Source organism: Callorhinus ursinus, unplaced genomic scaffold (assembly GCF_003265705.2).
Source record: "Callorhinus ursinus isolate GAN/ISIS: 27379988/994484 unplaced genomic scaffold, GSC_fseal_2.0 scaffold13, whole genome shotgun sequence".
NCBI classification, from domain to species: Eukaryota; Metazoa; Chordata; class Mammalia; order Carnivora; family Otariidae; genus Callorhinus; species Callorhinus ursinus.
This window is the reverse complement of record NW_027397075.1, coordinates 33,060,552-33,077,665: the sequence shown is the minus strand read 5'-3', so window position 1 is coordinate 33,077,665 and position 17,114 is coordinate 33,060,552. Positions and strand designations below refer to the sequence as shown.

At 41.0% G+C, this 17,114-nt stretch overlaps 1 protein-coding gene across 8 annotated transcripts in view; it reads right to left on the bottom strand.

Moving 5' to 3' along the window:
• Positions 1-246: 246 nt before the first annotated feature.
• RABGAP1L (RAB GTPase activating protein 1 like) overlaps positions 247-17,114 on the bottom strand; it is a 762,700-nt gene continuing 745,832 nt past the window's right edge. For 7 of the 8 annotated variants that reach the window (XM_025877662.2, XM_073900045.1, XM_073900046.1 and 4 more), the window contains 4 exons: positions 15,037-15,120; positions 11,270-11,341; positions 6,490-6,687; positions 247-5,497 (listed from right to left, as the gene is read on the bottom strand). In XM_025877662.2, coding sequence (XP_025733447.1) covers positions 5,345-5,497; positions 6,490-6,687; positions 11,270-11,341; positions 15,037-15,120 — 507 coding nt within the window. In that variant the 3' untranslated portion in view covers positions 247-5,344. The remainder of the gene's footprint in view (positions 5,498-6,489; positions 6,688-11,269; positions 11,342-15,036; positions 15,121-17,114) is intronic. The other variant, XM_073900044.1, reaches the window with a different exon arrangement.

Genomic DNA, 17,114 nt, shown 5'->3' with positions numbered 1-17,114 from the left:
TGGCTCAGTCAGTTGGGCATCTGCCTTCGGCTCAGGTCGTGATCCCAGGGTCCTTGGATCGAGCCCCACATCAGGCTCCCTGCTCAGTGGGAAGCCTGCTTCTCCTTCTCCCTCTCCCTCTGCCTGCTGCTCCCCCTGCTTGTGTGCTCTCTGTCAGATAAATAAAATCTTTAAAAAAAAGTGTTACATAAACATTGGGTTCAGATGATTCAGAATAAAGTTAACTAGAAACAAAAAAGACAGGTATGGACTTCAGAACAAATGTTTATTACTGCTTAATGGGGCCAAAGTGGCAACACAAAGCATTGAAAACATCACTGACTCACAAAAACAGTCACCTTGTTACCTTCTTGGTTGAATTTATTTCACAAGGCTTCATTCACACATGAAAACAAGATACTAATCCAAGTTCATAACTGTTATAAAAGTAAACATTTGCTGGGACAATGTACAATAAATTGCACTTTTCTTAACAAGCATTACATTTACACTGATAGCCTGTACTATACATAATACATGGAATTATGGAAACAGCTACTTGGTCAGTGTTTACAGAGGCTGCTCACTCATGTTTCTTTTGTAGTCAGCACTGTTTGGGCCAATCAACTCCTTTATTCTAGAACCTGTATTCATTAGAGAAGTCATGGACAAAATCATAGAAGTCACAAAAATAAATGGTACAGAATTTCTACTACCTCCTCAGCAAGGGAAAGGTAGGAGTTGAAAGAAGGGAAGTGATGCTGATTGAGAAACTTCTTCCTTCATTTGAACTGAGGATCCATACATTATGCAAAATACCAAAAATGGAGAATATGGTGCAAAAGGCTATTGGGTCATCTTGGATTCTGGGACCATCTCCAGCTTTATTTTTGTGCTTTCATGACACCAGAGTCTTGATGTATTTATATATTTATAATTAAGTTGCCTATATTTTATTCCATATATAATATACAGTTATTAAAAGTTACATTTTAACAGAAAATATTTTACATGGTAACTTATTGCCAATGAAAAAGGAAAGTAACTTAAAATGTTTATTTTCTACTCAATGATTCTTTTTTCTTAAAGTTTTCCGAACACTAATGATAAACCAAGGATGGAGGTGGGGAGAATGGGACATATTGATGAAGATGTTTTTATAACACATAATGAATTCCTTTGGAGATACGCTTGACATGTAGTCTTTTAGATGGAAGCTGGGAAGGGCACACCTGACAGCTGACTGGAGTTACTCAGCCACTTGTCAACATCCGCTTTTCTCGTTACAACTCACAATCGTCATCTGTTGAGATGCAGCCCACGTGGAAGCATTCATTGTGGTAACTTTTGAGAGAGAAGAAAATTCCTAAAATGAAGGGCTTTGCGTGTGTTACATGGAAGTCACTGTAAGAGAGGAAGGCTGTTCTAGAGCAGTTCTAGTTCAGGGTGGCACCAGCAGGTCAACCAGAGGGAAAGACTGGCCATGTATGTATTCAGGGGCCATACAAAGAGGCAGGGATCCTCTATGTAAAATTCTACCAGTCACGCACACACACAAGTCAAACAGTGTTCAAATCAAACAACAGCGGTTGTCCGTTCTCATTTACTTGTAATTGAAGCAAGAAAATCAGCTATTTAAGAGTTTGGATTTTTTAAAAGAGTAAGTTCTACAACAGAATCCTCTTGCTAAGTAATTACAAGTGTTCTTTCCCAGAGAGAGAAAACAAGGTATCTAATTTTTTAAACGCTCCCTTTTCCCTGCAAGGGATCTTGAAATCAGACAACCACCTTAGCAGAATCATTAGTGGGCTGACTGCAGCTAAAGAAAACTCAATCCCTTACGTTAGTTACACGTGTAGGCCCCATCCTGAGTAACTGATCAGCTCCTTTCAGGATCTCTCATCTCATGCCCTGAACTGTGCATTCTCTTGTTTTTCTCACTTTCACTGGGAAATAAAGCCACTAGTTATTAATTGGAAAATATTTTAAGAAAATGGAGTAGGGGCTTGAGAAAAATATTAATATACAGTATAGAATGAAAATTTTGGAAAAAAGATAAGTATTATTATTAACTATCCCAACATCAGTACAAAGATTGCTTTTGTACTTTACTTTGGAAATTTAAGAAAGCCAATGAAAATATTACAAACTGAATAGCTGGGAGAAGGCAAGAGAGAGAGTGGTTGTATGGAAAGAGGCCAGAGGCCTATATGACATTCCCATTAGTGTTTCTGATAGGCATTCACACACAGAACATTAGGTAGCTGAGAATTTCTTTGCATTAAATTATATGTAACTAAATATAACCAAATTGTGTCATGGCTCAGGGTGTGAAGCTAGCAAACATATGCACTACAAAATTCAGCTGAGTTTTTTTCAGCTTCAAAGAATGTGTTAAACAAGAGTCTCAAGATATAAAAGCTAATGAATTGAACTATCAAATTGAAATTCATTCCTTTCATTTATTCTGCAGAATTAAATGAAAAGATAAATCATCACTCTTCAGAATACTGCAAGTGTTGGATTTCTGGAGGAATGTTTCATACAACATATCCCAGGAAAAGATGAAAAACACTCTAGAATATTTGGAAATTTCCTAGCTATCTGGGCTGGTTGATGTCTTTCTAAAAGAAATTCAAGAAAAGAGTAGCAATTTTCAAATATATTTCAAAATAAGTGAAATTAAAACTAACAGTTACTTAATACAGGGATGCATGAGTTTTCAAACAATACACGGGGAAGGACTGGGGTGGTGCTATTATAACATGTTGAATGAATAATCATATCATATACCAAATTTTGAATTTTCTTTCTATCTAGTATTGCTACTGACCCAAAGGCATTGCAGTGAGGAACAGTTTAGACTTATGGTACCAATACACATACCTAAGTATGATATGGAACTGGAGAAGAAAAAAAAATCTATAGATTGCCATTAAAATCTTTTGACAGAGTTAAGAGAAAATGCAAAAAGACAGATTACACATTTGGAATGTATGTACCTGGTGATTTTGTTTAAAGAAAAAAAAATGTAAGAGGCTCTGGAACTGAGCCTGGTGTACAGGTGAGGACTGTACCTACAGCCATTCTATTTCTCCATCAACTACCGCATAAGGAAAAATACGCAACTTAGGCATTCTGTGGAATGTGCTGATTTTTGGAAGTTAAAAAGAGCTCTGTACAGTAAAACTGTATGATTCACAAAACACAAAAGAACATCTTTGATTTAGCTGGCCATTTGATAAGGCAACTTGTACAAGGCTTCTTGGAATCAAAGCATAAAGTACCAGCAAAGCTAAAAAATTATACTAAATAATTTACAGAAACAAGTACCAAGATGCAATTTTCTAGCCATTATATTTTACAACAACAAAAAAGCAGATTACCTTTTCTAAATCACCAAGTAGGGAATATCAGAGTCAACATGGACACTCAGAATGCTTGATTACAAGGACATGATTATAATGAAAGATGACAGGACAAAACACAATTCTGTAAGAAAAGTATTTGATGAGTGTAACAAAGGATAACATCCATATCAGTTTTACGCGTTGTAGATGATATAATAAACACCAATGAAGGGGACTTAACTCTTTAGAGTTTAAAGATCATTTTGGAGGAAAGGATCTATTATGAGCAACTTATAGTGCATGCTCCTGGAGTTGAAATGGCTCTTATTTAATTTTTACTTCTTTTTTTTTTTTTAAGATTTTATTTATTTGACAGAGAGAGACAGCGAAAGAGGGAACACAAGCAGGGGGAGTGGGAGAAGGAGAAGCAGCCTTCCCGCATAGCAGGAAGCCCAATGTGGGGCTCAATCCCAGGACCCTGGGATCATGACCTGAGCCGAAGGCAGACGCTTACGCTTAATGACTGAGCCACCCAGGCTTCTAAGAATGTGTTACTTTTAATTGCAACATATGGCACAGATGAGAATCACTCTGGCTACAGAGTTTAAGATCCTTTGCAAAGAATATGTTCAACAATGAAGCGCAGTATGAGTATCAATAAATGTTATTGTACATAGCGGACAGTAGTTTGGTTGGCATAAAAGGACCAAAGCCTCCAAACTAGCTGAGAAAATGTGAAAATTAGTTTTGCAGTTACCAAAAGATTTCCTGCAAGGACTATATATATAGACAGGTTAAATATAATTGAAAAAAAACAATTTCCACCAACTTTTAAAGAACAGCTTTACTTCTCCATGAGATAAGTATTTCTATAAAGATTTTATATTCAATCAAAAATGTTACCAATGCATTTGCATCTCTTCATCTGGGGTACCAAGGGCATTTTAGGGAGATACAGAAATCAGTAAAAGTTGTCTAACAGTAAACTAAGATGATGTGAAGCTGACCTTTATTTCCCATTTCATAACTTTAAAAAGTAAAGTATATTAGTGTTTACTTAGCAAATATATGTCAACATTAAATGAAATACTCTGTCCCTGGTTCTCTATTTCATTTGAAGCACAATGGCTGACCCTGGGCCTTTCTAGGCTTCTCTGGTAAAGGTTCCCTAATGCTGCAACTCACAATAGCCACCTCTGACTTCACGTTTGCTGTAAGTCACAACTGTGTTCAGACTTAAGAATCGGCAATTCCCGTGTAGAGTTTCTCAAAAGGACCTGTTAGAATACTAGGGCCAAATGATTTATCTTATCCTGCATTTATCAAAATCTCTGTTCATCTAGGGTGTTTTCTCAATAGTCTATCTTATTCCATGGTTCTTGGTACTTCATTTCCAGATATACCCATCAGAAAATGAAAATAAACTCATTCTTTTTGGGGGGACTGTTCAATCCCAGGTTTATTCTTTAGACAGGATTATCGTTTTCCAGGGAGTCACTTTCAGGAAGAAACCTGACAGTTGTCATAAATGGTCCCACAGTGTGCTTTATCTGAATAAATTCTGAAAAGATAAGAGGTTTATATTTCAATCTTTTTGCTTTTTCTTTTCTTTTTCTGTGACAAATATCATTCTATCACTTCAACCTTGGAATAAAAGACATCTCCATTTTCATGTAAAATAAGTGTAATTATGAATAATTAGTTCTAAATAAAAAGCATTTAGTTCTGAATTACTTATTTCCAACTAAACATCAGGCATATAAAATAATGGGTAATACTATGATGGAACTGAACATGGCCTTCCATGAAGAAGCTCGAAAGCAGGTATTCAACATAACTCAGGTCAGTTTAAACATCCCTTTGCAAAGTGTCAAACGAGAAAGAGTGAGAGCTACTGAGAGATCCTGGCTTGCTTTCTGGCCTCCTGTACTTTCCTGCAAAGGGATACGGGGAGATTCCTCCTGGGTTTCTGTCCCTTTGATCGTTGTGCTCTTGTGCTTGTGGGGAGGCTGGAACTATGTGCTCTCCTTGGGGGGCTGGGTGACCGGTGGTGGCTGCAGCGGCTGGGTGCCCGTGGCCGTTTTGATAGAGTTCAGGGTTTTGCTAAACCAAGAGTTTTTTGCAGCTTGGATTTCATTCATAAGGGCTCCTCTCTGATGTTCAAGTTCCTAATTAAGAAAAGAAAATCATCTGAGTTATACAAGTGTTTTCTCTCTGCCCAAAAAACCAAAGTATAGCTTCTTGGAATCCCCCGGCCTGTATAGCTGCAGCTGTCCCCCCACAAAACCCACAAGAGATTTAATTGGCTTCTTAATGCAAGAAAACAGTTTAGGGCTAAGAGTTACCACTGAAAGTCAGAATCTTGCTTCCACTGAACAGTGAAATGAAACCTCATTTTATCTTTTCTTCCCCCTGCGTTTTTGGTCCAAATTTAGGTTTAGGTAACAACATGTTTGAAACAACAAATAGACATATGGATGAACTTCTACTGATGATGTAAGAATGAATGAATTCTAGTTGCAAACACATGGCCTTTGCCCCTGAGAACGTCCTGGGTCCAGCACAGAAATGGTTAAGGGTCGCTAGTGCGGCTCAGGTTAGAGGCATGGCAGGCTATGGTGGTGGGTAAGGACCTTGGGAAAAAGGAAATGGAAACAGTCCATCAGAAGCCAGGACTATTTTTCTAATTATGTTATCTTCCGATACGGACACAGATTTTGGGGAAAGGGATTTGGTAAAGTCAGGTAAAGATGAAGGAGAAAAAGCTCCAAAGCAAAGAATGGTGTCAGCTAATGTTCACCTGTCAGGGGAGGACAACAGAGAAGGTCTGGCCTTTCATTTTCAGGATCAGCTACCACAGTGACTGAAGTTCGATGAGAAGGAGGGGCCTTGGCAACAGAAATCTCAGGGTAAGCTAAAAAAGCATATGCTTAAACCTGTTCTAGGATATTATTTTAATCACTACATTTTCATTTAAAACTATGTGTTTATGTCACTTTAAAAATAATGATGTAAAATGTGACTATGGAGGACACATTAGTGTGCCAAAGCTGTGTTCATCGTATGTGGAAACATCTTCAGATGCTGAGCTGGATGGGTGGGCCCAAAGGACGAGAATGTGTCCTAGGGCACAGACTGTGTGTCTTCTCTGGTCACCGACCTGGATTTTGCACTTGGCCTCCACCAGCTGCAGCTTGGTCTGTGCCAACTCCAGCTCCATCTCCCTCAGCTGCTTCTTCAGGGCGTCCTTCTCATCAGCCAGGTCTACGCCCTGCTCCTCCCTGCTGACGGCCGCGGGCTTCAGAGCGCCCTCTTTGCTGAAAATGTCGCTGCAGTGTTTACAGGCCATCATTTTACCCTGAAATAGCCAAAGAGAGAACCCACATCAAACGACTTCACGGCAGAAATCACTTCCTGAAACAAGAGAAGATGTTCATGTAGATGCTGCTTGTGGTCCTCAAAGGCAGGCCTACTTCTGAAGGTAATTATTTTTCTTGCGCTGCAACCAAAATGGTTTTAGCACAAAACCCAACTGTGGGGGTGCCTGGGTGGCTCAGTCATTAAGCGTCTGCCTTCAGCTCAGGTCGTGATCCCAGGGTCCTGGGATCGAGCCCCGCATCAGGCTCCCTGCTCGGCGGGAAGCCTGCTTCTCCCTCTCCCACTCCCCCTGCTTGTGTTCCCTCTCTCTCTGTGTCTCCCTCTGTCAAATAAATAAAATCTTTAAAAAAAAAAAACCCAACTGTGCAAGTTAGGTGCTCCTTGTTTCTTAAAGTATGTCTAGAGAGACCCTGGAAATGGAAACTATGAGAGCATCTCTGTGAAACCTGTTCTAGAAATTCTGTGCTGCCATTAGTCTTTCTAGAGCCCCATGCCATAGGCTCTCCACGCAGTGTCTCCTGAATCCTAGAGTTACCGTAAAACCACATACTCTTATCACCCCCATTGTAAGTGAAGAACTTCAAGAGTCTAAGTAGCTGGCCCACAGTAGACTGAGAAAGGTCATTGTGATGGACCTAAATCTATGCTTGCAACAAAGTTTATGTCATGTCCTTTGGTTCAGCTTTAAAGCAAAGAGGATCATTATTGTTCAAGGTAATGAAAGTAACTCTGCCTCGTGCCTGGCCTACCAATCAGGTGCAGAGCACTGACCAAAAACAACTCTTCAACACACTGGTGCTATTGTTTTCTTAAAATACTTCCAAAAATAGTTTAGAGCTAAAAGATATTACAGAATATTTCTATTTTAATATACTACTACATATTATAATATGTCCATAACCGAAACTACACTCCTCTCTTCACTCACACACACACAACCTCTCCTCACATTTCTGTATCATTATGCCTGTTTTTCCATCATTTAGGCCTGAACACTGGGGTCATCTTTTCTTTCCCTTCTCCTTCATTCCATATTCAGCTGGTCACTAAATTATTTCTCTGACATGTCCAAGCTCTTCTCATCCCAGGCCTGAATCCCTAGAAATCACCTTCTCAGCCCCCACTGATTGCTTTTTTTTTTTTAATTAACATATAATGTATTATTGGTTTCAGGGGTACTGGTCTGTGATTCATCAGTCTTATATAATACCCAGTGCTCATTACAACACATACCCTGATTGCTTTCTTATCCCATCTTTAAGGCACTCTTCAGATTCCTACCTGATTAATATTCATTAGACACTTGAAAGATATCTGGTAACTCTCTTCAGAACCTGTAAGAATAATCAGCCCACTACTGGCACTAAATAAGCACACAGCAAGTATTTGTTATATATAGTCCTTGTTGACTAAATAAGGTGTTAAAGTACTGGCTTTCGATCTGGGTCTTAAATGATTAGAAGTTTACCAAACTGGGTAAGCAGTTCTATTAGGCTGAACCATATGAAGGAACAGACTCCCTGAGGGAGGAGGACATTTCAGCAGGGAGAGCACGGTGTGCAAGGAAGCTGGCCCTTCAGAGAACTGAAGGGAGTCGGAGCAGGGCCCAGCGGGAGGAGATGGCTCAGCAGTGAGAGGAAGGAAGTGACAAGGGTTCTCCATGGCCCCGTGGTAAAGGTTCTCAACTGTAATGCTATCGAATCCCGATTTTATCCTATAGAAAATGCCTGCACTGCATCTTGTGCTCCACGTTGGAGAGACAGCAGCGAGCCTCATGAGGCTGCAGTCCACAGGCGAGCTGAAGAACAGACGTGTGCTGGAGGCTGCAGAGTCCCACTGAGCATCCATCTCCCCGTCTTCCTTACTAACAGAACTTGGATTTTATTTGGGCTGGCAGTTTGCCCAGTTAAAAGATGCCATTCCCCAGACTCCCCTGAAGCTAAGTGTGGCCATGAAATTCAGTTCTGATAGGTCAGCAAAGTGTGGTATGGAGCTTTAAGGAAGGCCACTTAGAGCTCACCCAGTTGGAGGTGGGTCCTTGTACCCTTGCATCTCCTTCTGGCCTAAAATTCTACCCTGGAAGGTGGGTGTGAGGGGGGCCACTCCAGTTGATTTCAAGTCACCCTGAGGATGGAAGCCCATGCTGAGGGTGTGGGTCACCGATAACTGACGAGTGTGGATTGCTGATAAAACCAAGGATCTTTCTAGCCCAAGACTTTTTTTTTTTTTTTTATGAGATAATCAACATCTTTTGTGTTTAAGCCATTGTTATTTTGGGTTTCCTCTCTGTGGCCAATCTAATTCTAAACTGATACACAGAGTGAGAGAGTCATATTTATCTTGGGGAATGCTCATTCTAATTCTAGTGTAGAGGATTACCTGAAGGGGGAATGGTGTGATGGGAGGACGGACACATCAAAAGCCACAGCACTGCGCCGAACAAGAGATGAAAAGGAAGTAGCACCGGGGCAAGAGGCTGTAGGTCAGTGTAGTAACCAAGGCTACGGAGAGTAGAGTCTCACTCCTTGGGTTCAAATCCTGGCCTTACTACTTACTGTGACCTTGAGATCATGAATGACCTGATTTGGTGATCATTGTCCAAATAAATAAATAAACCAAGATCTAATAAATCATTAAAAAGAAGATATAATAGGGGCGCCTGGGTGGGTGAGTCGGTTAAACGTCTGCCTTCGGCTCAGGTTATGATCCCAGGGTCTTGGAATCGAGTCCTGCATCGGGCTCCCTGCTCAGCGGAGAGACTGCTTCTCCCTCTCCCTCTGCAGCTCCCCTGCTTGTGCTCTCTCTCCCTCTCTCTCTCTAATAAATAAAATCTTTTTTAAAAAAGAAGATATAATAGGGTCTACCTTCTCAGGAATTTGTGAAGGTTAAATGGGATAATCCTTGGAAAAGTACACACAGAAAGTGTTTAGTAGGTGTTAGTTGTTGTTCTTTACTCAGCTAAAACAAGTGCAAGTTCTTCTGCCTGAATGTCATGGGCTTTCATTAGCCAAGCCTACCTCTTTATCCAGTATTTCCCTCGATTCCTTAATACACACTCGAAGCACATTAGTCTCCTTAACGAGACTCATTGTGATTTCTGGGTCTTCACTCACAGTCTCTTCCAGAACGTCCTTTTTAAATCCTTCTCACAGAATTCTACCCATCCTGCTTCAGTCCAGCCTCCTCCACAAATTCATCTTTGGTCTGTAGTTCTTACGATTTTGCTTTCTGTATAACCCTGCTTGTCAGTGTCATCCAACTCAGTGCTGACTTACATGCTTTTGAAATATTCCCTAAATATTTCACATGCATATGTATAACTTGCTCCCAGGAAAATTCTAAACTTTTTGTTATGTATAATTTCTGTAAAACAACATTAGTCTAACAGCTGTGCACCGAGTTAGATGCTCAATAAAACCTTGAGTGATCTATATAAATTCACTTCATTTATATTTCTACGAAGATTTTAGTTCAGGATAGTTAACGCTTTTATGCCAAGGCACCTCATCAACTGAGTGTTAGTGTAAATAAAAGGATGATAAAGGCTAAGGAGGAAGACGGTAAAGGCAGCCCGGAGAGGAAAGACATGAACCCAAAATTTTAGCAGGTTTGGGCAGGGAGATGACCAACATCATAGTCACTAATAACAGACTGTTTTAGAACAGGAAATAAGAAAAAACCACTTGGGATACAAAGTCAGAACAAGGTTCATATTTTCAGTTCTCATGTCTCAGATTTTCAGGTTATAAACTTACAAAAATATGTGTTTATTGTGTGCCAACCACTAAGCTAAGCACTTTATATATGTGATCTTATTTAATCTTAAAAATAACCCGCCGAGGCAGGTAATGTCTCTATCTCACAGGGTACAAAATATAGCTTAGAGAGGTAAATAACTGGTCCAAGTTGTTCAGGGATATGCTAACGTGCCTAGAACGCATTTATGCACTAGCATCCAACCTGAATATATTCAAAGAGAACTCCGTTGGGTTTCTGTCATGCAGGTCACGAGAGCCGGCCGTGCCCACGCTGCTTAAGACACCAATTCATTTGCTTTGCGGCTGTTGCTATGGAACAAGCAATCGCTTTTCTCACATAAGCAACAACGGAGTCTCACCACCAGGGGGCAGCATATAAACAAATGCTCTCTACACAACGGGTGGAGAGCAACGGGATGATCCTCCGGGGTCGCATCCCGAAGCCACATCCATTCAGGCACAGTTGGGATGCTGGGGGCTCCCGGGCGTCCACCGTCCAAGAAGGCTCGGGGCCTCTTGTGACAAGGCTTAAGTCCTACTACCTGCCTCCGACAACCCCTGAGACTGATGGGAACACAACCGTTCCGCGGGCAGTGAAGAGGATCACACCCGGAGCAGAGACAGATTCTGTTATCCAGCGTTTCTAAATCCTTCCGCGCACCGAGAGGGGCAGGGCGGGCGTGACGTCATAAACTGTCCTGCCTGGGGGGCGTCCTCACGCACTGGGATCGTCCTATCAGGTAGTGAGGTAAGACTGTGAATCTGGAAGAAGCCAAACCACAGAGCTATTTCTCTCTCCCTCACCTTTACCACTTCTAGCTCCTCCTTGCTGGCCGCTTGCTGTGTCTCCAGTCTGGTACTTAACTGGGAACAGATCTGAAGAAAAGAAAAGAGTTTCTTTATTAGGACACAGAACAACTATGGTGTGCACGTCCCTGTGTATCAACTCATACAGTGCTCTGGCTTCTCTGGTGCTAGAGAAAATTTTGCAAAAGAACAGCCCTGCAAATGCCACCCATGCCCAGCAGAGAGCCTGAGAGTGTTCCATGCATAAAGTATATTTTGATCTTAATTAGTAGAAAAACACATGGGGTAATTTGATTTCTGTCACTAGACTTTGTGACTATTTCCAGTGAATTCCTGTCCTGTTTTTGGAATCAGTCTATAGAATTTTTGCTGAGTATCCACTCTGTGCAAAGTACCATTCTGGAAACCTGATGAAAAGAATTCTGGACTAGAAACTTCTCCTATGGACAGCCACAGAGAGAGTCTCTGTTTTCAATGACCAAAGTTTCCTTAAGAAGTTGGGGCACCTGGGTGGCTCAGTTGGTTAAGCGACTGCCTTCGGCTCAGGTCATGATCCTGGAGTCCCAGGATCGAGTCCCATGTCAGGCTCCCTGCTCAGCAGGGAGTCTGCCTCTCCCTCTGACCCTCTTCCCTCTCGTGCTCTCTATTTCTCATTCTCTCTCTCTCAAATAAATAAAATCTTTAAAAAAAAAAATGACCAGAAAATAACAAAGACTAAAATTATGATCAAGGGGTTTGGCAACATGGCGTGAAATGACAAGCCTGAGGTCCAGCTCTAGTACTTTCCAGCAGTGTGTCCTTGGGTGAATTCACGAACCTTCCTAAGGTTCAGTTCCCTCATAAATACAAAGTGCTGTGCTGTGATAATCAGTGGGAAAAAATGTATGCAAAGGATTCAATATGGCACCTGGCCTATAATAAGTGCTCATTAAAGAGAATCTCATTATTGATTCTGAAATAAGGTGCTAACAACAAGTACTAGGAGCAGGTAGGAATAAGTGCTTTCAAAGCCAAAACCAACCAACCAACCAGCCAAACAAAACCACTTGCTTAAAAAAATTACTAGATGTTCAAATTCCTTGAGTGACATACAGATCTTTTGTTTTTGAAAAGTGGAATAAACAAAGTTAAGGGAGGTCAAATTTTAAAATGCAATTTGAACTAAAAACGTAAAAGATCTACCTCTATTATCAAAACAGGCTTTTTTTAAAAAAAAGATTTTTTTTTATTTGAGAGATAAAAAGCATGAGTGGGGGGAGGGGCAGAGGGAGAGGGAGAAGCAGACTCCCCACTAAGACTCCCACTGAGCAGGGACCTGGAGATCATGATCTGAGCTGAAGGCAGATGTTTAACCAACTGAGTTACCCAGGCACCCCTGGGATTTTTTTTTTTATAATGTCTGTCTTGAGGGGTGTCTGCCTTCGGCTCAGGTAATGATCCCACAGTCCTGGGAAAGAGTCATTACACACCCCCACCCCCCCCGCTTGGTGGGGAGTCTGCTTCTCCCTCTCCCTACTCATGTTCTCTCTCTCAAATAAATAAATGAAATCTTAAAAAAAAAAATGGCTCTAGAGACCAGGGCCTGCTTGTAGAGTTGTTTCCAATTTCTCCAGATCCAAGCCTGGAAATAATGAATAGGACTATACTGGCTGATGTGAAAAAGAAGCAGTCTCCCTAGTAATTTTGGCAAACCATATACCCTTTCAAATAACCCCAAAGATTCCAAAATAAAGCCAGTCATAGCCAATTCCAACTACAGAATGCATGTGGATTATGTTTTATATCCTAATTATCTTCAGGCAGATGGGTCTGTTGCCTTTTACATTACTGGTAGCGCCTGCCATATAATATTCAAGAACAGTCCCAAGTACTACTATTTTGAAGAGTGCTGCACATGGCGGCCACCCATGGCCTAATGTGATGAAAGAAAACCCATGTGCAGTGATGGCAAGTTCCATAGCACATGGTCTTTAATGTTCCTTGGATTGGTTAATGTTTAACCATCCCTTCTCCTAGTTACCCAAATTGAAAATCTCGGGATCACCTTCAGTGTTTCCCTTGTCCAGCAAAAAATGACGATGTTTTGTGTCTTTCTCTTCTCCATTTTCATTACTACTTATTTTAGTTTAAGGCTATTTTCTCACCTAGACTCTACGGTTAGCCTCTTACTGGTCTGTATCTTTGCCTGTGGGTCTCTCCATTTGGTTCCACATTTCTCACTGGGACAGATCAGTGCCAACAAAATGTCCCTGATTATGCCACTTTTTTGCTCAAACATTCCTACTGTAAACAGAATAAAATCCAAACTCCTCTGCCTAACCCGAAGCCCCTCCTCGAACTGGGACCCAATGCACCTTTGCTTCTTTTTTGTACTCGAACCTCTTGACAAACAAAACTACTTCTGTTCACTAACCCACCTCCATGCCTTTGCATGTGCTGTCCCTCTCTGCCCCATTTCTATCCCCCTTCGCTGCCTCCACATACCCAAATCTCGCCTGGCCTTTGAAGCACAGCTCAAATCCCACCCCTCCTCCAGGAAGGGTTTCATTTCCCATGGGCAATAAGCTCCCTTTCCTATTATTTGTGCACAGGTATTAGCTCCCCATTACAAGATCAGCTTCTAAAGGAGAGAAATTGCATTAATTCATCTCTTGATCCCCCAAAGAATCAAGTTTCTCAGATAGCAGGAATCAACACATATTATCATCAAAGAGAGTGAGACAGCTCTGAAGCCTTATTTCTAAGGATTCGTCCATGAAGGAGAAAAATCCTTCTGAAAAGATGTTCATAATATATGAAGTGAACCAGTTGCAAAAACTAGCACAAACAATATAAATGACATTTTTATTTATATAGCAACAATGCATATTCAGTATATTACAGTGACTATTTCTAGTTAGCAAGGTTAAGCGGGGGCGGGGGTGTTTTCTTTGTGCTCTTCTACACTTTCTTAATTTTCCATGAGGAACATAAATTTTATTTATAAGCAGCACATTTTAAAAAAGAATAGGAATCAGATTTCAAACTCCTACATGAGGCAGGAGACCCCAGGGAAGTTCTTAGGATAAGCAGGTGACATATGGTACCTTGGTTAATTCTGGAATGCTGGAACTGCTGCAGTCCATTCAAGGGTTTCTCAGCGACGCAGAGTCCTTGCCATGTCCCAGCAGAGACAAGACGATACTACTCGGGCAGGAATGAGGGCTTTCTGGGAGCACTCTGGTGAAGGGGCCAGGACAATCCTCAAGGAGAGCAAGCCCTCCATTAAGAGATCAAAGGTTCCCAACAGAAGGTTTCCTGCTAGCCTTGGCCATGGTTGGGTAAGGCCACATGGCCACGTGGGAAGAAGAGCTCCCACATTCTATACTCTGACAGCAAAGGACACACTGATTCCCCAGATACTGTCATTTGATATAATCACTAAGCTTTAGTCCCTGGCAAAGAGGCAAATGTTACTAGTGAGGTCTACTGGAAATGTGCTTCCACAGAGACAGGATCCCAATGATAAAGATCAACTTTCCTGTTCCTCTCAATCTACCAAACATTGTAAACAGCCAACAGATTGTTTTGCTCAGTTACACCTCCCATGTTATCAGCAAGCATGTCCAGTCACTGTTTGTTTCAGAGGAGAAAGGAAGCCACCAAATTTAATGAATGCATGCAATTATTGCTCTGGAAACTCTAAAGACAAAATTATTTTCCCCCAAAGAAAAACAATATAAATAATCACTTTTATAGCAATGCAAACCGCAGTGGCACGATACCTGCTTATACTCAGCAATGATAGCTGTGGTCTTCTTTATCTCGTACTCTGCCTTCTCCAGTTGTTTCCGGAAGACTTCTTTTAGCTAGAGAGAAAGAGAATGAGAAACACCAAGCCTCAGTCAAAAGCCTAATCAAAAGCCTGATCATCTCCAGAGATGCAGACATCTTTCTTTCTCTCCTGTAATGCACAAGACATATGAGCAACCCCATTATACAAGTGCTTATCCTTACCACTTACTTTATAAATATATTGTTAAATAAGTGTCCATTCAGAAACCATCTTCTTTCTTTTTTTTTTAATTTTATTTTTAAGGAATCTCTACACACAATGTGGGGCTTGAACTCACAACCCTGAGATCAACAGTTGCATGCTCCCCCGTCTGAGCCAGCCAGGCACCCCGAAGCTATCTTTATTCTTATGAGAGTCCAAAACAAAACAAAACACCCAGGCAATGTGCGTATTCCTACTGCTGTATAATCCATGACTGAAGAAGCAGGTTAGGCCTTCCCATTCAAAGCCCCCTACGGTCACTGCTGGTATCTCTCTGAAGGTGGGAACAGGAAGCTTTTGAGACCAGAGTCAGAAAAAGTTGGAGGAAGATAGATAAGAGCTTTGGAAGTCAGGAGATTCAGGGACTGAGCAGTGACTTTAGAAGGAGCCAGCATGATACATAATGCAGGTACCTGTTACAGTCACAGAAATGCTAAACCAAGAACACTGAGCTGAAAACCACATTTTTTTGTAGCCCAGCAATTCGGGCTTCTAGGTAGCAAGGAAGGTAGGGCAGGAAAAGCTCAGGTGCCACCAGACGAGGAAAGATTTCAGTTCTTCCATGTTGTTGACCAAACAAACAAACAAACACAAAACAACTCTGGTTAATCTTAAAGTACATAATCAGAATAAATTAAATTCTGCTTTGCAGCATCCCAAATTATAAATGGGGTACACGCTGTATTTGCTAATTCACAAATGGCTGCGATTTATAATTGGACTCCTAATCGTGAGAAGCTTTCCAAATTTCTTCATATTTGCTATGTTCTTAAATTCTAAAAGCAATTTATAGGACATATTGATTCAAAGTTATTTATATTAGTTTCTATTCTCTGTCTTACATAATTTAACGACGCAAATCACACCTTTCTCCCCTCCTACGATAAGGCGCCACAGACTTCAGGACAAACTTAGAAAGCTGAGAGGCTTTGAGCAAGTGTCACTTAATTTCTCTACACCATGGTTTTCTTATCTGGCAAATGAAGAGAATAATCCCTATCTCACAAAGGTACCATAATGATCAAAACAGGATATATGCACATATACAAATACGTGCGTGTGTGTGTTTGTGTGTGCACACACATATACACCCACACACAAAGGGAGGGAAGAAGCTTGGGTTAAATTAATTTGCTAATAGCTTCATTTTTTTTTTAAGATTTTATTTATTTATTTAATTGACAGAGAGAGAGAGAGACAGCGAGAGAGGGAACATAAGCAGGGGGAGTGGGAGAGGGAGAAGCAGGCTCCCTGCTGAGCAGGGAGCCCAATGTGGGGCTTGATGCCAGCACTCTGGGATCATGACCTGAGCCGAAGGCAGACACCGAACGACTGAGCCACCCAGGCGCCCCTAATAGCTTCATTCTTTACCTAAAGTACTGAATTGAGCCCCCAAAAGGCAGGAGGTAAAAAACAAACAAACAAAACAAAACACAAAGCCCAACAAAAGGCCTAGATCAAACTGGATAATCAGCTCCTAAAAAAAATTTGACTAGGTGAAAAAAACAAAACAAAACAAAAAACTTGGCCCACATTAAATGCCAAGAGTCATTTCATCATATTCCAATTAAAAAAAAAAAATCATGGAACACTTTTTATTAACCCTGGAAGGTGCTAAATGATACATCCCTTCATTAGTAACTTCAGTGGACTTTTTCTGCTTGGATACAGGTCTTTGAAATGGTTTGTGTTCTGTTTTATATTTAGTATTTTTGATGTCTTGGAATGAAACTCATTAAAATAAATGAGTGAATCATGCCTGGCAGAGATGGAGAACATTGGTGAGGCGGCCCACTCTTCCTCAGG